This window comes from Morus notabilis, unplaced genomic scaffold, assembly GCF_000414095.1.
Source record: "Morus notabilis unplaced genomic scaffold, ASM41409v2 Scaffold267, whole genome shotgun sequence".
Classification (NCBI taxonomy): domain Eukaryota; kingdom Viridiplantae; phylum Streptophyta; class Magnoliopsida; order Rosales; family Moraceae; genus Morus; species Morus notabilis.
Window position 1 is genome coordinate 124,161 of NW_010359574.1, and position 22,666 is coordinate 146,826.

The 22,666-nt window shown below is 35.5% G+C and overlaps 3 protein-coding genes across 3 annotated transcripts; 2 read left to right on the forward strand and 1 right to left on the reverse strand.

Moving 5' to 3' along the window:
* The first annotated feature begins 3,646 nt into the window (after window positions 1–3,646).
* LOC21389391 (exocyst complex component EXO84C) lies at window positions 3,647–8,227 on the forward strand. The gene is made up of 7 exons (XM_024163396.1): window positions 3,647–3,793; window positions 3,923–4,020; window positions 4,192–5,242; window positions 5,569–6,048; window positions 6,256–6,441; window positions 6,577–6,701; window positions 7,777–8,227. The coding sequence occupies exons 1-7, from the start codon at window positions 3,647–3,649 to the stop codon at window positions 8,225–8,227; spliced, it is 2,538 nt and encodes an 845-aa protein (XP_024019164.1).
* A 2,651-nt stretch (window positions 8,228–10,878) lies between these two features.
* LOC21389392 (BRCA1-associated RING domain protein 1) lies at window positions 10,879–17,547 on the forward strand. The gene is made up of 13 exons (XM_024163407.1): window positions 10,879–11,026; window positions 11,121–11,174; window positions 11,261–11,331; window positions 11,718–11,813; window positions 11,912–12,243; window positions 12,597–12,926; window positions 13,036–13,136; window positions 14,857–15,046; window positions 15,169–15,275; window positions 15,497–15,584; window positions 15,916–16,081; window positions 16,337–16,455; window positions 16,919–17,547. The coding sequence occupies exons 1-13, from the start codon at window positions 10,923–10,925 to the stop codon at window positions 17,264–17,266; spliced, it is 2,106 nt and encodes a 701-aa protein (XP_024019175.1). The 5' UTR covers window positions 10,879–10,922; the 3' UTR covers window positions 17,267–17,547.
* Window positions 17,548–18,525: 978 nt separating this feature from the next.
* On the reverse strand, window positions 18,526–22,666 carry LOC21389393 (protein NRT1/ PTR FAMILY 5.2). The gene is made up of 5 exons (XM_010094783.1): window positions 22,531–22,666; window positions 21,813–22,030; window positions 20,122–20,693; window positions 19,406–19,581; window positions 18,526–19,214 (listed from the first exon to the last, which is right to left on the reverse strand). The coding sequence occupies exons 1-5, from the start codon at window positions 22,664–22,666 to the stop codon at window positions 18,526–18,528; spliced, it is 1,791 nt and encodes a 596-aa protein (XP_010093085.1).

Here is a 22,666-nt window from a genome sequence, read left to right on the forward strand (position 1 = left end):
ATAAATTTTATCTTTTTGTTATAATGAGTGATAAAAATTATCACGTGTCAGGTACATGACCCATTTAAGTAGGATATTATCGTAAATTAACATACATCAACCCTAAGTTATTAAAAAATGATTAAAAAACTCAAATGCGTTAAAAAAATATTATCTGAAGAAAAATCATTCATTGTAAACTTTCATGGTGAATCACTCCCAATGGCTGCAACATAGAGAAATATTGGCAATTTGAATCCTATTGACAGTAAGTTTGCTCATTCTTTCCTTTATTTGTTGCATTTTTCTGAATACTTGCTAAATCTGTTTGTTAGTTACTAAACTTGTTTTACCATGTCATCTTGTTGGGTTAATCGAATAGAACCTTGAATTTTTTCATTTACCCAGTTGTTGTCACCATTATTTGTACTGCATGAACTTGCCATGGATGAACGAGGTGAGGAAAAAAGAAACAAAATGGGAACGAATATGGTGAATTTTTTCAATAAAAATAGGGAATTATCTTATTATGAGGGTATAAGTGTAATTGCGCTTTTAATTCTCACTAAATAAGTGACATGTGACAATTTTGTCACTCATTGTAACAGAATGATAAAGCTTGTTAACGGAACAAAGTTCAAGAAAAACAGATGTTACTTTTTAAAATTAAGAGGACAAAGTGTTATAAAGGTCATAGTTTAAAGGGAATTTTTGAAATTAATCCAAGATAAAAATATACCTTTTGTTATGAATAGTAGCTATCAATCTCAGTCAAAGTTATAATGCAAGTCAGTCAAAGTTACTGTTCATATCAGAATCTTGCTATGCAAATTGTAACCGTAAATAGTGCATAAAATTTTCCTATAAATAAAGCTCTAAGACTCTTCATTTTATATACATTCACATGATTAATTAAAAGATGAATTTGAAATGAAAGACCTTAGAAAAATGAAATATTGTCTTGGTTTACAGATTGAGCACCAAAGTGAAATACTTGTGCATAAATCAAAATATACTAAAAACGTTTTAAAATGCTTTAACATGAATAAAGCAAACTCTTTAAGTACTCCAATGATTATTAGATCACTTAATGTTGAAAATGATTTATTTCGCTTTTGCAAAGGTAATGAATAAGTCATTGGTCTTGAAGTATCATATTTAAGTGCAATAGGAGCTCTTATGTATCTTGCTAATTATATCCGACCAGATATAACTTTTGTTACTAATTTATTAGTAAGATTTAGCTCATCACCTACACGAAAACACTGGAACATAATTAAGCATGTATTCTGTTATCTTTAAGGAACATTTGATTTGGAATTATTTTATCCTAAATGATCAAAATAAGAGATGGTTGGTTTTGCATATGCAAAATAGTTGTCAAATCCACATATAGTTAAGTCTCAAACTGGATAAAATGTTCACATGTGGAGATACTGTTGTTTCATGGTGTTCACAAAAGCAAAAAGTTGTTCCCACTTCTTCAAATCATGCCGAAGTTATTGCACTCTATGAAGCGAGTCGAGAATGTATACGGATGAGGCTATGACTCAACATATCCAAGAAACTTGCGGACTATCTATCAGTAAAGATCCAACAGTATTATTTAGAAACAATGCAGCATGTGTTGTTCAAAATAATGAAAAGTTACGTCAAAAGCAACATAACGAAACACATATCTGCGAAGTTATTATCATACTCTCAAGAGTTCGAAAAGAATAAGGATATTAATATTCAATACATTCGTTCAAATGACAATGCAACATATCTTTTCACAATGACACTTTTCACTACAACATTCAAAAAGCATATCCACAGTATTGGCATACGTCATCTATGAGATTTATGAGGAAGGTTTATACATGTCAACTTGAAGGGGAGTTTACGTGGCTGTAATGTTTTTCCTTTATTATGGTTTTATCCCACTGAATTTTTTTGATAAGGTTTTTAACGAGTCAACATAAACACGTGTAGATAAATGATGTACTCTTTTTCCCTTTTTAAGGTTTTTAATGAGGCATCATGAATAATAGACATTTAAGGGGGAGTGCTATGAATAGTAACTATATACTTTAGTCAAAGTTACTATGTAAGTCAGTCAAAGTTACTGTTCATGTCAGAATCTTAATGGGCAAATAGTAACCGTAAATAGTGCTGAAAATTTTCCTTCACTTACACCCAAACTCAAAAAAAGTTTGAACTCAAGTTACAACTTTATTCAAGTTCATGTTCTTTTGTAAAATTTGAGTTTTAACTTAAGTTTAAGGCTAAAATATGAGTTCAAGTTCTCCCGTCAACTCAAGTTAATGAACAATATTTTTTATATTCTTAAAAACGCCATAATTTTTTCGTTTTAATTCCGATTAAGATGATTTTTTTCTATGCGTTCACAACAAATAGACGAATAAAATCTCACTCATATACCCTATTAAAATTTTCCATGAGTTTTTATTAAAATACTATTCAAATACAAATTCAAGTTTTGACTCACTCAAACACAAACTCAAATAGATTTTCAATTCAAACCATAACTCAAATATACACATTCAAACACAAACTTAAATTATAGTCCCAACTCAAACCATACTCATATACGCAATAACTCAAATCAAGATTTGAACTCAAATCACTCTAACTCAAAAAATACAAATGAACAAGCCCAATGCTCTTTATTTTATATACTTTCATAAGATTAATAAAAGGGAGAAAGAGGAAAATAGACCAAGACTTGAGATGAATTAAAATTAATAGGCCAATAGTTTACATAGGTTAATAAATATGCCAAATTACTGTTTTTGTTCATTATTTGTCTGGTTATGAACCATAACTTGACAAGTTATTCACGGTTTTTGTTCATAACTTGTATGGCTATGGACCATAACTTGACAAGTTTTTCCATAATTTATTTGGTTATGAACCATAACTTGACAAATTACGGCCTGTTAATTTCTATAACTATAAAATTGACCTATATACTTTCTTGAGCTTTTCATATTGGCCTATTTTCTACTATTTTCGTTAATAAAGACCATAACTTGACAAGTTTTTCCATAATTTATTTGGTTATGAACCATAACTTGACAAATTACGGCCTATTAATTTCTATAACTATAAAATTGACCTATATATTTTCTTGAGCTTTTCATATTGGCCTATTTTCTACTATTTTCGTTAATAAAACTCTCTCTCTTTCTCTAGTTTCTTTTTTTAAAATTTTTCTTCTTAATTTTATATTTCGTTAGTTTTTATAGGACCTTTTTATTTTTTTTGACACTCTTGAAAAAGATAAATGAAAAAAGAAAGTTGATAATATACCTTTTCTGGAAGGAAAAAAAGTTAATAAAATTTTTTTTTTTTAAACAACAAAAATTGGTTTTTTACGATGTACGAAAAGAAAATTTAGCAAAAAAGGACGAAAAGAAAGAAAAGAAAAAGGAAAAGAAAAGAAAGGAGCCGTTGCTTTGGCGGTTGGGAGTCTCCTCGTTGTTTAGCGAGGGAAACAAGGCTGAGGATTGAAAAGACGAGGGAAACAAAGCTCGTCAATGGGAGAAGAAAACGAGGTCAGAAAGATCAATCATATTCAAAATATAATGAAAATTTTCCATTTCATGGGTTCTAGGAAATCCTATCTGCTGGTGTTTGTTTCTCGGGAAGCCGTAAATTCCCGATGGAATCTTCCTCCACGTCTTCAAGATTCCGCTTCAGAGACCACTCGGAAGTCGAGAAATCGGCGGGTTCCGGCACCGATTCCGACTACACCTCCGTTTCCAGCGATCGCGATGACGAGCCCGATCTCGGATCCATGACCGGAAAGGTAATGGTTTTGTTCTCAATCCTTCAAATTCGCTTATTTGGTTGACATTTCCTCTGTATGAAAAACTAATTGATTACTTCTTTGTCGTCAATTTTCTGTAATTCGAAAAGTTTTAATTTTGGTGTACAGGGCATTAAACACTTTTGTTCTGAACTTTTGGAGTTAAAGTTGGCGTCAAATGAAGAATTCCACAAGAACATTTTTTCTAATTACACTGCTTTCATTAGGTAACATCTTAAAGCTTGATTTTCTTCCTTTATAATTCCAAAATTCTACTCTACAGTGTGTTTTTTTCTTTTTTTTTTTCCTTAAAACTTTTCAAATTCCAAAAGCTAAACAATCAAACTAATGACGTCGAATCAAAAAATGCGTATGAAATCTTGTTACTTAATGATCAGAATCTTTGAAGAAGCGGAGCGCTTGGAGAATGAGCTGGTGCAACTGAAAGAACATCTTATAACTCAAAAACAGCTGGTTAAAGAGCTTGTGAATATCACATGTTCAGAGGTTTTGTCAGAGGAAATAATGGACCCCATTGTTGAAGAACTTGTATATTCTGAACCATCACCTTCAAGTGAATTGGAGGATCACATAAACAACGTTTCGGAAGCATTGGACCTTCTTCTGTCAGAGAACAGGATGGATGAAGCCCTTGATGTTTTAGAATTGGAGCATGAAAATTTTCAAAAGATGCAGTTTGAGGTAAGTTGTTCTATGAAAGAGTTAAGCCTATATAGTTCTGCGATTTCTGATAGGAAGGCTGTTCTTACACTGCGGTTGACTCGATTAGCTGAAAATCGGAGAATAGCTGCGCCAGAACTGCAAAAGGCATTGTACGGACTTTGCAGGCTTGGAGAGAGTCACCTTGCAACTCAGTTGATGCTTAAGTACTATCACGCGCGCATAGAAACAGGAATTCATAGTTTACAGTGTTCAAAGTCGTTTTCTTATGGGGTGTACATCAGAGAGCTTGCAAAACTTGTGTTTTCTTTGATCTCCCAAGCAGCGAAAAGTTTTGTCATGTTATATGGGGAAACTTCTCCTTATACCAAGGAGCTTATCCAGTGGGCCGGAGAAGAGACCAAAATTTATGTTGAGTGTTTCAATCAATATCTCGAGTCCATCTCAGACATAAGTGGGGGATTGTCAACCGCAGCACAAGATGTGCAGATCTCATTGTCGTTTTGTTCTTTGTTGGAAACTCAGAGATTAGTGTTGCGGCCATATTTGGTTAAGTATATCCGACCTTCAATGGAAGAGATTCTAAGTGCACACATACAGCACATTAAGAAAGTCATTAGTATCTTTACTGCCACAGATGATTGGACTCTAAGTAGATATCTTGTATCTGGAATTATAAGTGAAGGATGCTCTTCCATGGTTGTTGGGGAAGAACCAGAATATTGCCTGCTTACCAGCAGTGGTCGGAAGTTTGTAACGCTAATGCAGGTTTGTCAAACTTGTTGTGCTCACTCTTTGTATAAATTTACTGTAATGCATATAATCTTGTTAAATTTCATTTCACATAACTATTATCTTTTTTCTATGATGTGTTGCATAAGTTGACTCTAGAGCTGGTGTTGTTCCTTTTTAAAATCAGACGGAAAAGGCTTTGATGTTTAACTTTAGTGATGTCCCAAGGGGTATACACTGCCCCATAATTAGTTTTGCATCCTTTAGAGTTTCTCCTAACTGGTGAACTGTGAAACTAAGACGGGTAACATGTTGGATGTTGCTCTGACTTGTAATTTTTTTCCCCCCTTTTCCTTTGTTAGGCTATCACTGAAGATGTTTTCCCACTAGTTTCCCTTCAAATGGAAGGCTCAATCTTTTTTGGACTGATAACCCTCTTCAAGGAGTATGTCATTATCCTTGAAAACGCACTCATTTATGGAACGGATATCACTGAAAAGGGTGGTTCCAGAATCAATATAGCTGCATCAGTGCAACAACAGATTTCTATTCTAGCCAATCTATCAGCTTTAGAGCAACTATTCCTCAGAATGGTTAGAGGCATTAATGGAGGCAACGATCATATAAATGCACATGCCATAAGTTACCAACAGCATGAACTTACTAGTTTTACATTGTCCATGCACGAAGCTTCAAGTCGGCTTACAGTTTGTTTTTGCCAGCACTATATACGTAGAATAATGTCCATGGAAAGTACCTGCGAACTTGCTCAGATAATTTGCAACCATGCTCATGGTGATCCTAGTGTATCTCATGATCCGATGCCCTCTATTACATTTCAGGTATTTCCCCATGCTTTTCTTTTCCATTTTTCACTTTTTCCTTCTGTGTCCAGCAGCATAGCTCCCCCACTCCACCATGTTGACGGGGGGGCACACTGAAACCAGTTGCACCAGTCCGTAAACTCTTAATCTTAATTGAGAGTGTTTTTAGTCCGTTTGCCAGTTTATATGCTACTTATTCTTGTTCCATGGGTCTGCCCATATTAGGTATTGTTTTTAGAACTGAGAAAACTAGAAAGACTAGCTGAGGCCAATGGTTTCGAAAAGGAATGGTTGCTGGAGATGCTGAGGGAGATTGTAGAAACCATATTTGAACATATTTCTGAAAACAAAGAGATCTGGGCTACAACCAATGAGAATTTGACAATGGAATATTTTATCATGTACAAACAGGTTAATTATTAATTCTTGTAATTTTGTTTAGTAGCACTTGTTCTTGTGCACCTTCATCAGTACCCCTATATTTATGATTCAATACGTTCCTTCACGAAATTTTCAATTTGTTACCGTACTTGCTTGCTCTTGCAGTTTGTTCTTGACTTGCGATTTCTAGTGGAAATCACAAAGTATGGAGGATATTTCTCCAACAACCCCTCTCTTCTTGAAGATCTCGTGAAATCAGCCTTTCTTTCTTCAGACCTGATTCCTGAAAGGTAGTACTTTTACCATTATCACAGATTGGTTTTTGTGAGCTTATGGTATGAACTTTTGCTAGTTGCTATGTTATATTTATCAGACCCTGTGATTTGCATATCTTCTTATGATAAATCCGTTTGTGTTTCACCGATATATTTTAACAAAACTCAGCATGTTTGTGTTGGAATATATGCACAGGTTCTATGTAAGGAATATAATTTGTCAGGAAAAAATTAGTGTTCATACAAACTGAGATGTCCCAGATGCTGTATTTTTGTTGTCGTTCGATCTAAAAAAACGGCATGTCATTTAAGAGATTTCTATCAAGGAAACATGTCATTTACAGTTTTTAATTTGACGTGGTTCATATGAATAATATGTTTTGTTTTGTTTTGTTATAACCCTTGGGTAGAACTCATCCCCAAAAGCTAGCTTGTAAGGAGAGGGTGCCCAACTGGCTATAAACCCCAGTGCTCAGCACATACTTTAGCAATGTGGGACTCAACTAGGATCTTAACATACCACCACGCTTCTGACACCGACGTCCACGGCGGCCCACTCTGGATGGCCCACTCTGGCCTTTCCAAGTCGCCCCTCCCCAGGTCGCTCCTTCCGCAACGTGGGCCTGAGGAAGGGCATGCTCTGATACCAATTGTTATAACCATTGGGTAGAACTCATCCCCAAAAGCTAGCTTGTAGGGAGAGATGGTGCCCAAGTGGTTATAAACCCACATGCTAAGCCCGTACTTTAGCAATGTGGGACTCAACCAGGATCCTAACAGTGTTTTGCTGTTTTGTCTAATGAAGTGTGCTGTTATTCAATCATTTAGAAGAGATGTTTTTGCTTGATAATTTCTGTGTTGGTGTTAAAACGACATGTTGTTTTTTGTCGACAAGTTTTCTTCCGTTTGATTCATTAGAAGGATCTGACCGTTTAATTTTGTGAAAATCTGCTACCAATTCAACTCGAAGAGACCACAAGTTGATTATGGAGACATTTTCTCTTGCTTATAGAAAATTTTGCTCAATGGCAATGCACTTACATGCCCCGACTTTTTTCTTTCTAAAATGGGGTTTTAATCCCTCTTGCAGCGATGTCAAAGATAATGAGCGTATGATAGATTCTGTGAATGAAGTGATCCAAAAGCTGCTGGAGATAGAGAAGACAATGGTAATATCAAGTGAAGAGTCTACAAGCATTCAAGGAGAGGAAACACGAGAAGACCAGTCCGAGTTTGCCGTAGATGACTCTACTCAAGACGACGCAAGAAGTCTCTTGGAAATAGTAGCCACTGATGAGCCAGAAATTGCAACTCTTTCAAAAATGCCGCCCTCACTACTAAACGCCGACTCTGGTCCTCAAGAAATGTCATCAGGTATGTTGGAAATGGATAGTAATTCCAATGATACCGATACTCCTACAAATTTGAAAGACTCTTCCATGGGATTTGGAATCATGAGATGTGAAAATATAGTTGGTGAGGCTGATGATGAAACAGTGGAGATTGGTGAGAAAGACAATGTACCAGCTTTACCGTTGTAGAATGACATAATTGGGGCAGAGGAAGTGAACAACAACGAAGTTCGAGAGACTGAAGCTGCTTCTGTACAAGGCTTTGTTGGAATGCAGGGCCAAGAATGTGAGTGAAATGAGTAGGTGGTAGTTTCACGGGGAACTAGCTGTATTATTTTGAGATTGAGTAAATTATGATGGATAACTGCTTCCTGTAAACGACATTTCCCTTACAGGGAGGCATCCTAGCAATTAGGAAAACGATGTGTCGTTGTCGTTTATTGTTTTACACGACGTGTCTCACTGTCTCGTTTGTATAATGGTGAAAAATGAAAATACTATTGTGGTTCCACTAAATTCTTTTATGTTTTGTGTGTTTTTATGTTTTATGTTTCACACACACAAACAGTAAAAACTGACGCAGTGTTTATGTCATTAACCGAAACGACATTCAATTTTTCGGAAAAACAAAACTGATAACCGGTGTATAGTTTACAATTAAAACACTATTTTTAAGGACGAAATCTCCGTTTTTGGCTAGCTTTCACTTAATAAGAGTATATTTCCCGTTCACTTCGCTGATTCGAGTTTGTAATTCAAGTTGAGATGTGATTTTATGTGAGAGCTTTTGACTGTAATAAAAAAGTTAGATGTGACTGTTTCTGAGAGCTTTTTACTGTAGCAAAACTCAAATTCTAAACTCGAATCGGCGAAATGACGGGGTCAGTATTTGTTGTTTTTGAATGTGAAAACATTCCTTAGAATCTTTAATTTTGACAACTAACTCTTGAACTTAATTGGAGTGAATGTGGCTGACAATCGAACTAGTCATGCGATTATTTTATAAGTTCAACTAATATTTTTGCTACGGTATTTTATTTCACAAAACTTAAATTTCTATTTAAATATTTTTGTTCAAACTTATGAACCAAACTAGACTTAAGATGGGTTAAATTTCACCTACAAACAACTTGTCGTGTGGCTCTTCCTTAGGTTTTGCACAAAAAAGGGTGTGTAAGAGCATTTGGGCGCGTTTGTTTCTGGTTTTGAAAACGTTTTTCATGTTTTACGAGGAGAAAAAATTGAAACCGGAAAGAAGACCGTGTTTGGGGAAGTACCGTACCAAAATTAAAAATAAAAACGTTTTTGTATTTTTCTCAAAAACTGATGCTTTTCTGAAAACGAATTAAAGTCGTTTTCATTTTTTCCATTTTTATTTTCTCCAACTTACCTCCATCCCTCTCGTTGTTCTCTTCTCTCCCTCTGTGTCGTTCTCTTCTCTCCCTCTTCGTCGTTCTGTTCTCTCCCTCTCGTCGTTCTGTTCTCTCTCTCTTGCGGTGGGCTTCTAGCTAGAATTGCAAGTCTCGGGATATAAACGACAGCCTTCTTCTTCGGTCTCCGACTATGCTTAGCCCCTACTCTCCCAAATCAACCGAGGTATGCCCATTAATATGATTTGCTCATAATTTTTTCAAGTAATGTTGGTATTTGCTGAAAATCTGGGTGTTTGGCAAGGATCATCAGATTTCTTACCCGGCGAGGTTTGGTAGATCTTGTTATAATAATGAAAATGGTGGTGGTGGTTATCAGGTGACTATGCCCGTCCCTGAGGTTTCCCACTTGGGTTAGGGGCATTGGTACACTCTGGGAGAGCTTAAGGCGTTAACAAGCGGCTTTTCACTGTTGAATGTCATCGGAGGACATTAATTGATGAAACAACAATAATTGGTGTTTGAAAGGGGACAAGATGAGGAGAAGTTTAATATATTATTATTTTAAATACTATTACATGTTTTTAAAAATAAAACCACAAAACGCAGTTTCAGTTTTTTTAGATTGAAAATAATTTCTGAATAAAATTACTAAACACATTTTCAGAAATGATTCTTGTCTGAAAATGAAAACGTTTTCATTTCCATTTTCATACAGAAAACAAAGGCTGTGTTTTGAGTTATTTTTTTTTATTTTTCACGTTTTTCAAGAAAGAAAAATGAAAACGGGAGAGAAACGGCGCTTGACACAATTAAAGACAAAAAACGGAAATGAAAACGATTTTTTAGTTTAGTATAAAATGATAGAGAAATAAAATACGACTTTTAGTAGTTTTTTATTTTTTATTTCTATTTTTGAGAGAGACATTAATTGATTTTTTTATACTGAAAATAATATATTAATAAAATTACTAAACGTATTTTTAAAAATAATTTATATTTGAGATTAAAAATGTTTTAATTTCTATTTTCATATAAAAAATAAAATTATTTTAAAAATTATTCTAAACGCGTCCTTTGGTTTTTTAGCAAAAAAAAAAGCATTTGATTTTTTTTTTTTTTGAAATGTAGAAGAGCATTTGATTTACATGCCCGAGATATTCCATTTGCTTTTTTAGGACGGAGGCGGGGGTTCTATTTTCCCCCTCTTTTAATTTTCGGGACGAGACTGGCGGGAGTTTCCGAAATTAAATAAAAAGCGCGCGCGTACAGTACAAAAAACGTCGTCGTTGCTTCGACCAAAAGACCATCTCCCGCCACGTGTCCCACATCCGCTCTGGAAACAATCTCAGCCATCCACGTGTACAAAACATATTCGATTGGCCCGACAAAGCCATTTTGAATCATACTTCACCCGCGTTAAAAACCCCGTCATTTTTACCAATTCCCACCAACGCCATTTTCAGAGACAAGCACATTTTGCCGGAGCTCGTGATTTGATTTTTCTGGTAACAATGGCGGATTCCGTAAACTGCGATAGCAGGAGAAGTAGTAGGCTGCTGAATCCCTGGGTTCTCAATTTTCAAAAGCTGGGTTTGGAGTTCAAATGCCCTCTCTGGTGCGTATTTTTTCTTTTTCGTTCGTTTCTGAGGAAAAGAGATCTAAAAATGATAAATGGAAGCTTATTCTGGTATTTCGTGGTGATCTTGCAGCTTAAGTTTGCTCAATCGACCGACGCTGCTTCCATGCAATCACGTTTTCTGCAAGTGAGATTTCCTTTTTGTTTGTTTGTTTGTTTGTTTTGTATTCCTTAATTTTGTCTTATGAATTTGTGTTTTGGGGTTTTCTGTAGGTCTTGTTTACCCGGTTCAACTCAGTTTGGTGTGGATTGCCCTGTCTGTAAAACCCACTGTGTTGGTAGAGGTAAGGCTTTTCGTTTTTCCGTCGATATTGCGATATTTTGGGGGTTGTTTTAATCTTCTTCATTGGGAAGAAAACGAGTCCCACCGAAGAAATCGGAGGAAAGGTCTGTCTTTGTTTGATGGTCTGTTGGGTTCGAACTGTTATAGAGGTATATAGGCTTTTCTTGTTTTGATGGAATTTCTCATTTTAACGTGACTGTGGATTTATCATCTTAGTCCTCAAGCAACTTCATTTCGAGGAAAAATTGAATTTTTCTTCTGGGTTTCTCTCTGAAGTGATGCTTGATAGTTGATTATCTTCTTTGTCGGAAGATCTAAGGAAATTTGCTATGGAAAATACTGTGACAACATATAAATGATAAATGGCTCTTTTTTTCGTTGCTGCAGATCTGAGGCATTTGCCTTTTATGGAAAATATGGTAACAATCTATAGATGTTTGGATGCCACTTTCTCTGCCAAATTGTTTCAGCCCGCTCACTCAGGTTGTAATATTTTAAACGTTAACTCTGATAATTTTTCCTTTGATTTTCAAAATTTTGTTGGTAAGTACTAATTAGTACTTAATGGGTTGGTTGTACAGATGCTGAGAGGGTCTCAATGCAAAGCCCAGCTTCGACAAATATCAGGTTTGGCGATCAAATGAACGAGGAATTACCTGAAAACGGTCAAGGGGATAATTCAGGGAGTGGACAATCTGTTGACAAGCAAATTGGTGTTGACAAGAGTGGAAAAGTTGAAAACTTTATTCGAGAATGTAAGAGGAATGATAAAGGGTTGAAACACAGTGGTGAAGAGTGTACAACTGTGGAAATATATATGAATCCCGTCTCACAATCATTACCAGATAGCCCTCCTTCATTTGGTGACGCTAGAGGTTCAGATAATGACGGCTATTATCGTTGCAGCGAGCATGTAAGAATTTATTGTTTCTTTGCTTTTGATAAGGTGTTTTCATGCTTTCAAATCTGCATGTGGCTAATAGTATCTTTGGATTAACAGCTTAATCCTGTGTTATTCATTTTTATTTCATGTTCTTGGTGTTGCAATCTTGGGTGGTTTTTTTTTTTTATGTTTATTGCTCTTCTGTATTTTTTTCCCCCATCATCTATATGGTTTCCACCCGGGTATATGCCTTTATTCTCTTTAAATTAAAGAGTTATGAAGTGGGAAAAAACCTACATCTATATTAGGCCTTGTTTACAGGTTATTGAGTCATTGATGTTTTACTGAAATAGTCTATTTGGATTTATGTTTTCACTTTTCAGAGCTCAGAAAATTCTTTGGCTAAAAGACCAAGCCAAGACAATGATGGTTCTAAAATAGGGAAGCTTAGGACTGACAGTGCTGGCTTTGGAAAGGATGGTAATCTTAGGGAAGTAAAGAGACAGAAGCAACTGAACTATGGGGTATTACAGTTGAGTGGGAGCAGTGCTGTTCACTTCCAAGATGTTTCCAAGTTTGGAGCTTTGATGACCAATTCAGAGAGTAAACTTCAAATGATATCACAACCTAGTGTGCAGGCACCTAAAATTTTGGATGGCCAGCTTGTAAATAAAACTACTTGTGCATTTTGCCATTCCTCTGATATCTCAGAGGTAACTTCTTGACTTGTGTAGATTTCGATTTTGTCTTTCTTAGTATGTTTCTGTAGTCTTTAAGACTTGGTTACTTATCTCCTGTTCTTTTCCCCGCGAAATATACCAGAATACAGGGACAATGTTACATTATTCTAGTGGGAAGTTGGTACTGGGTGATGAGGCAACGCTTCCAAATGTCATACATGTTCACAAAGTGTGCATTGACTGGTATGCCATTTTTGCATCTCTAATATGCTCGAGCAATGTTGATGAAATTTACTGTCGATTGGAAATCTAGAAATTTGGAGAAGCAAATGGATACATGCATGGATATAACTTGTAGAACACAACACTAGTGGGCAAACACAACTTCTATAATTATTGTAATAGAAAGTACATCAAAACTACATAAAAGGAAAAACACTTAAGAGACTAATAATAGGCACACTCGAAGTATATTACACTCGGTAGTCATAAACAAAAGACAACTCAAGTTTCTTCAAGGCACGTGGCCTTCATCAAAGACAAAATGCCCCATATTGCTAACACTTGGCTTCAATCTAATTGATAGTAGCTTATATAGGCTAGGATGCTAAAAGTATATTCGATCTGTGATATAAGAAGAATATCTCTATTGCTGGGCATTGCTTTTGGGCCTTTAGTTGGGCCAAGTGGTGGTATTTTGTGCATTATGTTTGATGAAAGCCATGTGCCTGGAGAAACTTGGAGTCCAAGTTTAATTTCGCCTATATAAGGAGGCATTTACCTCATGTTGTTACCACAACAAAGTAAAAGAAGAAAAGGTACGAGAGAGTGCTTAGTGTTGTATTTTATTTCTTCTATTTAGTTAGTTTGTTTTTTTATTTGTGAGTGCCGAGTGTTATATATTTGGAGTGTGTCCATTATAAGTTTTTAAGTGCTTTTATTTTATGTGGTTTTGATGTACTTTCTATTACAATAACTAGGAGTGTTCAAAAGAATTGTAAAATTGAAACCGACCGACAGCGAACTGCCAAACTAAAAATTCAGTTCCACTTTAGCAAACCGACTAATTCAGTCAGTTAACTGACCGCTCATAGTTCATGGATGGTTCGGTTTCGGTTTTGCCAATCGAAGTGATCGGTTAAACTGAATCGACTGACTAATTTTAAAAAAAAAGTTATTATCCATATATTTGAACCTCTAATCTTGTAGGTGGTGAATATAAGTCTATCATATTATTGAAGATGGACGTTCAAAAAAAGTTACATCTCTCTAACTTGTAAGTTGTGATGAAAAAATGAAAATACATAGCTCTTTATATAGAATAGTTGAGGGAATATATTCTCATATCTTTTAATGTGAGATTATTAAAAGTCTGATGTGCTTGAAAACTTAAGCACATCAGACTTTTGAAAGTCCCACATTGAAAAGAGATGAGAATATTTTTCCTCAACTATTTTATATAAATGGCTATGTATTTTATTTCGCCTTAGTCCTTAAGGATATATTCTTTTAGGCTTTATTTTTTATCTTTTAAACCATTTTTTCTTTTTAATTTTAACTATTTAAATATTAAATATTTGAATGGTTAAAATTTAAGAAGAAAATAGTTCACAAAATTTTTTTAAGTAAGAAACCGACCGATAAAAACTGATAAAAAACGGTCGATTAACAGACTGAAGATATTATTCTTCGGTTTGATTTTGGTTTTAAATTTTTAAAAACTGACATTGTCGGTTTGGTTTTGAAACCGACCAAAATTGTCGGTTAAAAACCGATGAACACCCCTTTAACAATAGAAGTTGTGCTTGCCCACTATGTGTTCCTACAGATCTTCATTATTGAGATAGTTTATATGCTTCAAATGGGTTCCATGTGTTTATATGTTTTATGAAATCTAGAGGAGAGCAAAAAGTAAAAACTTTCATGACAATAGAGAATTGTAATATAGAATTTGGAAATGCAGGGCTCCGCAAGTGTACTATGTTGATGATGATAGAGTTGAGAATTTGAAGGAAGAATTGGCAAGGGGTGCAAAGCTCAGGTGTTCTACATGTGGGCACAAAGGAGCAGCTTTGGGATGCTATGTGAGATCCTGTCGGAAAAGCTATCACGTTCCTTGTGCAATGGGGATCTCAAAATGTCGTTGGGATTATGTACGCACATGTTTTTGTCTTCAAATTTCTTAAAAATACGTCCTATTTTAGTGCAGTGAATTAAGCTCCAAGTAATAGCTAGGGTAATGGACCTAATGGTTTAATTTTTGAATTTATTGCAGGAAGACTTTCTAATTCTCTGTCCAGCTCATTCTTCAGTTAGATTCCCTAGTGAGAAGCCCAAGTCTCGGAAAATTATCGCTAAAGATCACACCTTACCTGCTATAGCGTAGGGTTTCATCTTCTATTATACCTTTTGATGCTTATGTCATTAGGAAAAACTTACAAGCAAAATGTTATGTTTTGACATAGTAAAATTCAGGTCTACGGTTAGAATAATTACTTGAAAATCACAAATGCTTGCTAAACTTTTCTTCGAAGAGGAGTAATCTGTTGAAAGCGCCAAGCATTTTTTTTTCGAAATTAAAATTTCTACTATTCTGTTTCCAGGAGCTGTCAGCTGTCCAATTTTGTGCCTTCTCTAGATGGAGAGAAGAAAATGGTTTTTTGTGGTTCTGCTTTGTCTACAGACGAGAAGGTACTTGATCCCTATTTGATCATCATGACAAAGCTTCAATGTGCAAAAGCATTTTGAATAGATTGATGTTACTGTTTTATATTATCTGAGGCACATCTTTATCTGGGAAAGATGTGTCATTTTCATCTAATTATCTGGAACATTGGATCTCCTAGCTTCTATGATTTCTGGCAAAGTCTGTTTTTGATATTTGCTATTTTATGTTTTGCCTTTTATTTTATCTCTATCATGTTCTGCTGTATGAGCATTGAATATTTCCTATTCAGCCAGATCTGAACTGATTCCTTTCTTTTATTTATTATTTATTTATTTTTTGTATGCCATGCTACAGGCTCTTTTGGTCAAGTATGGGAAGATGAGCGGTGCCACTGTCTCCAAGTTTTGGAACCCAAATGTAACACATGTGATTGCAGCCACAGATGATAAGGATGCATGCACGCGGACGTTGAAATTTCTCATGGCAATTTTGAATGGAAGATGGATTGTTAAAGTTGACTGTACGTTATTCATTTTGACATTTTTGATGTTTTCCGTCTTTTGATTGCTTTGATCACATTGTTTCCCTTTGTTCGTTGAGTAGGACAACAACATTTTAACTTATAGGCCCTCTCTTTTACAGTTCTTCCTGATTTTCACTCATCCATTCGTACCCTTCATGTTTAATTAACTGAAGTTGGTTTATTGCACCACTGTGAAACAATAGATATGAACTTGAACAATGTATGACACAGCTAAAAACATGGGCTTTGCAGGGCTAAGGGCATGCATGGAGGCAAATTGTCATGTGAATGAAGAACCTTATGAAGTTTGTCTTGATAACCATGGGTGCTGTGATGGTCCAAAGAATGGCAGGCTCAGAGCATCAGATAATGTAAGTTCCTCTTCGACGGCTAAATACTTCAATATGACATGGTCGTGGTGCCACATTTTGAAGCTATAAACCTTTATGAGCACCTTAATTTAGTTACACCTTACTTTCTATGGGATAACTCAACTAGAAAACGATCCATCGTCCATATTGACAATTCAAAATTTTACATTAGCAGAATAACCTTACTTTTTTACAATTTTGCACCCCACTTGGTCGCTCAGTATAAAAAGTGGTTGCCAAGTTTAAACTCCAAAATCATTTTGCAAATATAAATTTTTGGAAAGTCATTTTACAAATTAGTGTTTCTCTTAAAGTCAAAAAGCCCCAACGATTTTGGTATTCGTGCCACATGCAATTTTATAGAAACTCTTGCTCTTTCTTTTTTCTTTTTTTTCCTTTTCTTTTTATGATTACATTTTTTAAGTTGTTTCTAGTTTACTGATTTTAAAATTTCTCTTTGTAGGCACCAAAGCTTTTTAGTGGCTTGAACTTCTATTTGGTAGGTGATTTTCTGCCGTCTTACAAGGAAGATCTCCAAGATTTGGTGACAGCCGCAGGAGGGACCGTCTTGAGAAGCAGGGAAGAACTCGTTGCACGAAGTAGCAAAGAGGCAGCTCCAACACCACGGGCATTAGTTGTATACAACATCGACCCGCTAGAAGGGTGCAGATTAGGGGAAGAAGTTGCAATCCTGTTCCAAAGGTTAAGTGAGGCAGAGGATGCAGCTTCCCAAACTGGATCCAAAGTCATTGGTCACACTTGGCTGTTGGAGTCCATTGCAGGATACAAGTTGCTGCCTATTGTCACCTAAAACAAGCATTTTTAACCAAGTGGGAATTCTTTTGCTGGTCATAGTTAAAGGAAGTTGATTCCTAGCAACAAAAAAAAAAAAAAAAAAAAAGAATTAAGTTAGGACCCTAACCCAGGCCTCTTATCTATTCTTTTGCTAAACCCTGTAACTTGTTATCGATAAATAAAGAACCTGTAATCCATTAGCTATATGTAAAAAGACGGCATGTCGTTTAGTGATAAACGACAACACTTTTTCTCATGGATTGGAAAGACAGCAAAGTACTGTTTCACCAACTTCAAGAACAGCCAACTGTTGTATGGAAAATATATATGTTGAATTCGTTCTTACAGTACAAATTTAAATTACAGAGGACATGTTTCATTACATATAAATCATTTTAAAAGCTTAAAATGACATTTTCGTTTACATGTCTGAAGACAAAGTTTCCAAAATGTCGTTTCATAGTGGACTACTGGCAGTGTTATTTTCTGGTATCATACGACAGTATAGTTGAGACAAAGAATGACATGTCATTTTCACGACTTAAAGGACAGGAAAATTTCGTATGAAAGACTGGTTAAGTGACAGATTTTTGAATCACAAAGAACATGTCGTTTCTAGATAAACGACATTCTAAAGGTACAGCGGTATGTCGGTTTTACTGGTTGGAAAAGATAGTTTTTCTGTAAAAACGACATCATTTTTTCCTAATATCGTAGCATGACTTTTTTCAGTACGACGCCACAAAAACAACTGGAAGAACAAAAAACTTCGCTTCGAAGAACGACATGTTTGTTACATATAGCGGGAAAATTTTAAATTTGAAGGATATGTTTTCCAAAACGTCAGGAAGTTTATCGGTCGGAAAGAAAAATTTTCCTATTCAACGACATGTCTTTTTTTAGCAATGAACGACAGAATGCTTCAACTGTGAATAACAGTAAAACACGCCCTTTTCTGGTCGTTTTTGAAGTATTAAATAAACAAGAGGTTAGACTGTGTCGTTTTCTATTAACTACGTATAAGCTGTAACTATAAATGACGTGCCGTTTCTAGGAAGCAAGAGGACATTCGGACACCGGAGAAAGTTCAACGGCAAAAACAGAAATGAAACAACTATATATTGTGTGGAATTACATTCTTTAACGAGTACATTATTTTTCGTTATCGTTGGAATGTATTTCAAGTATCATTAGGGGCAACAAATACACCAAAATTATATTTTTCAATTTTCATCACTTGATAAGTCCAGTATACGACCCTTCAGCTTCACTGTCCTAAGTCAATATCTCCGGCGAAGTTTCCAAAGCAAAATCCCTCTTGGATTCCGTCACATCAACATTGTAAACAAACAACTTGGCCACAAACAAAAAGAAGAAAAAGTTGATAAAACTCAAGACAGCCAAGAAGGCATAATAGTAGTCCAAGTGGGACACATTCAAGTTATCCAAGATCCACCCCTTTCCTCGTCCGTGTCGTTTCGTGAAGTCCGAAACCGTCGTCAGAACAAAACTGCTCAGGAAGCTACCGATCCCTATACTGCTCGTGAAGTACGAGGTCCCCAAACTCTTCATCCCCTCCGGCGCTTGGTCGTAGAAGAACTCGAGCTTCGCGGTCTCGACGAACGAGTCGGCGACGCCCATGAGAGCGAATTGAGGAATGAGGACGAAGATGGTGAGAGGGACAATCTCGTGTTTCCCGAAGATTTTGTTTTGCCGGGCGACGCTGAGACGCTTTCTCTCGGCCAAACAGGCCGTTACCATGATGATGATGTGGAGAACAAGGCCAATGCCGAGTCTCTGGAGCAATGTGATGCCTCTAGGGTTTCTGGTGTAGCGTCGAACGGCCGGGACGAAGTAGCGGTCGTAGAGAGCTAGGCTTAAAAGCATGAAGACGGTGATGAAGGCGGCGAGGCAGGCCGGAGGGATCTCGAAGTTTGGGCCTATGTGTCTGTTTAAGGTGGCGCCTTGTGATAAAAGAAAGGGACAATGAGTCAAAAACGTGATTTATGAGATCATTTGTAATTAAGCGTAAATATTAGTAATTACTTTTTTTTTTTTAATAATGGAATAATTTATGATTTTTAAGCATTGTAGACGAGTATAAAGCAAAGACATTCGCAAAATTTCTCTCTCTCTAGATTTTTTTTAAAGAAACCTTGTTTGATGAAGAGAGTCTGGGGTTGGGCGAGCATGGTGCTGGGGATGAATGTGGCGACGAGGATTGGGAGCATCTTCAGCATTTGCTTGGTTTCTTCGACTTGGGTTACTGGACACGACTGAGTCCATGGCGAGGTTGAGTCGCTGATTCGTACTGCTGCTTTGTCGAGGAATCTGCAGATAAAACTAGCTTGTTAGTACTGAATATCATGGAAAGTAATTTCGTTGTTTTTCATTTATATGGCTTACTTGGAAGGAATTTCGATGTATTTTATCTGTTAATTAAGTTGGAAGGCATGTTACAACCGAATCTTAAGTTTGATTTGAATATCTAACAGGTGAGAATTGCTCTAACAAAATTTTATTTAACAAAAAAGTCTGCTTTGTAATTTTGAAACGTCATATTCTCATTAAGTTTTTATAAACTGAATACTTTTCTTCGTATCATATATAGAATTATGATGTCATTTAACGGTACATAAATGGGTTTTATCATGAGAATTTTTCACACTCTATTATAGCACTCTCCATGTTTTTAATACCTTACTGTCTAATATTTAAGCAAATTAGTCATTTATTAAAGAGAGTTAAATAAAAGGTTTTTGTTTTCTAGGTATGATTGTGTTGCATGAAGTTCAAGAGATTGGTTCAACATAACAAGATGACAAATAATTAGACTATTATAACAATGTGAAAGAGATCATAAACAAGTACCTTAATGAAGGAGTATGGTCAATTCTGAATTTCCCGGATTTTGCATATTCTTCCAAGCTGAGCTCATAAAGCTCTTTTGGGTCATTTGGAAGAGTCAAATTCCAATTCCTTATAGTAGCCACAAACACCTTAACTATCCTAGTAAGAGGACTACCTGTAGGCAATTTGTGCCTGTAAAATTTAGTCCCCACCAAGAACACCGAAATGGAAACCGCAAGCCCAACCGTTGGAAGCCCATATCCAAGAGCCCAGCCCACATTGTCTTGTATGTAGACCAAAAACGTGTTGGAGAAGAGGGTGCCAAAGAAAATGCTGAACATCCACCAATTGAAGAAGGAGAGCTTTTGGGCCCTCTCTTTGGGCTCGAAGTCATCGAATTGGTCAGCGCCCATGGTTGAGATGTTGGGCTTGGTACCACCTGTTCCCAAAGCAATAATGTAGAGTGCACAGTAGAATATACCCTTTTTAAAGTGTGAGGCTTCTTTGGTGCAATCTGCGTCTTTGATTCCGTGTCCGCATGATGGTGGCTTTAGGGCTGGAACTGAAACTGCTAGGGTTAATAGCGACATTCCCTGTTTAGTTACAACAATATTTGGAGGAACAGTTGATTAACTTGTTTGCCATCTCGAACATGTTAGAAATACTAAAAAAACGAAAGTGTTGCTCTAATTGTTATAATCATAAGCATGGTCTTTAAGTCCAGCAGCGGTACGGTACAACAAGCGTAACAACTTTTATATGAATTTGTAACTTTTTTTTTTCTTTTTTGTTTTTTTGTTTTGTTTTTTTGTTTTTTTGTGTTACATGATAACACTCAAACAAGTTATATGTAACATTGCTCTATTAATTAGGATAGTTACAATAAAAAAAAAAAAAAAAATCCTATGCGAAATCCCGAGAAAACCAAGATAAGATTGCGTTATTATGAGCTTCCTATTAGGCCTAGATCGCATTATGCGTCTAGGAGATTGGGGTAACGGATCTCTGGAAATTGGAATACTTTAGGAATATGTTTTGATAGAAAGAAAAGAATATTACAGTTAGATCAGAGTACCATTTATATATATATATATATATATATATGCTGCCATATATAGACCTATAACGTATTAATATGGTGTCCAAATAAAAAACAAATCATTAATTTGTTGACGTAAGTCTAATGAAATAAACGTTTAGAACTCGTTCTAAAATGATTTTATTTTTTGTATAAAAATAAAAACGTTTTTAATCTCAAACAAAAATCATTTTTAAAAATGCATTTGGTAGTTTTATCAAGTGATTATTTTCAGTATAAAAAAACCTATTAATGTCTATCTTTTTCTCTCTCTGCTCGAGAGAGGAGTAAGTGAAAATAAAAAATGAAAAACGACTAAAAGTCATTTTTCATTTCTCTCATTTTACACTAAACCAAAAAATCGTTTTTATTTCTGTTTTTTTTTGTCTTTATTGCGCCAAACGTTATTTTGAAAATGAAAAATAAAAAGGGATCAATTCTAAACATGTCAAATATTTGTTTCCCCACATACATATCGATGTCTATATCTATAATGCTCTGTGGTTCTTGTTCTTTAACAAGAATCACATACCTGTTCGATTCTGCGTGCATATATTATATGGTGCATATGTGAAGTGCATGAATATGTATATATCTGTGTGTGTGAAATTAGTAATTAGCTGTAATATTATACCATGAGATAAATTGCTGAAGCACCGACAAAAGTCCAATACCGGCCGAGATAAGCATCTGCAATGTAAGCTCCTAAAATGGGTGTCATCCAAACCGTACCAATCCAGTTTGTAACGTTGTTTGAAGAGGTCACAGTGCCTTCATGGAGCTTATTTGCCAAGTACAGCACTAGATTTGTCGCAATCCCATAATACGCCATCCTCTCGAACACTTCGTATGCTATATATATATAATATATATATATATATATATATATATATATAAACGTAACATAAAGAAAACACGAAAACATTTAAAAATCAAATCTCTGTTGGAAAAACCAATATACATGTATATTATGTAGGATCTGCAAGGGAGGCTATATAACGCTTTATAATTAAGAGTTGAGGAGCTTATTATAATTTTGGACTTAACTAGCTAGAAGCCTAGAACGACAATTTACTAATTAAATGCAAATGTTCTTCCCAATTTACTGATCTATGAGTGGATTACTTTTCCAACTAGAAAATAATTGTATATAACCCCCATTCTTACATAAAAATTAAAATTGACATGCATTTATGAACCCAATTTTCTTAAGAGTAATTGAAAACTCATAAGCGTTTTAACATATCAAAATTTGACACATATAAAATGACTAAAACCGGTACCCATAGAAACATATAGAAGTGCTCTTGCCTTTATTATGGCCAGTCTCGATTAAAAATGGACTACTTTACCTACAATGAAGGAACAGGATTTCCATCTCCCAGTCTTTGATCTTAAAATGGGTCCGCCTTGGAGATTCACTGTTCCGTCTTGTGTGTAATCATTTCTTCCTTCAATAGTACCTTCTTCTTCTACCTTCAAGGCCAT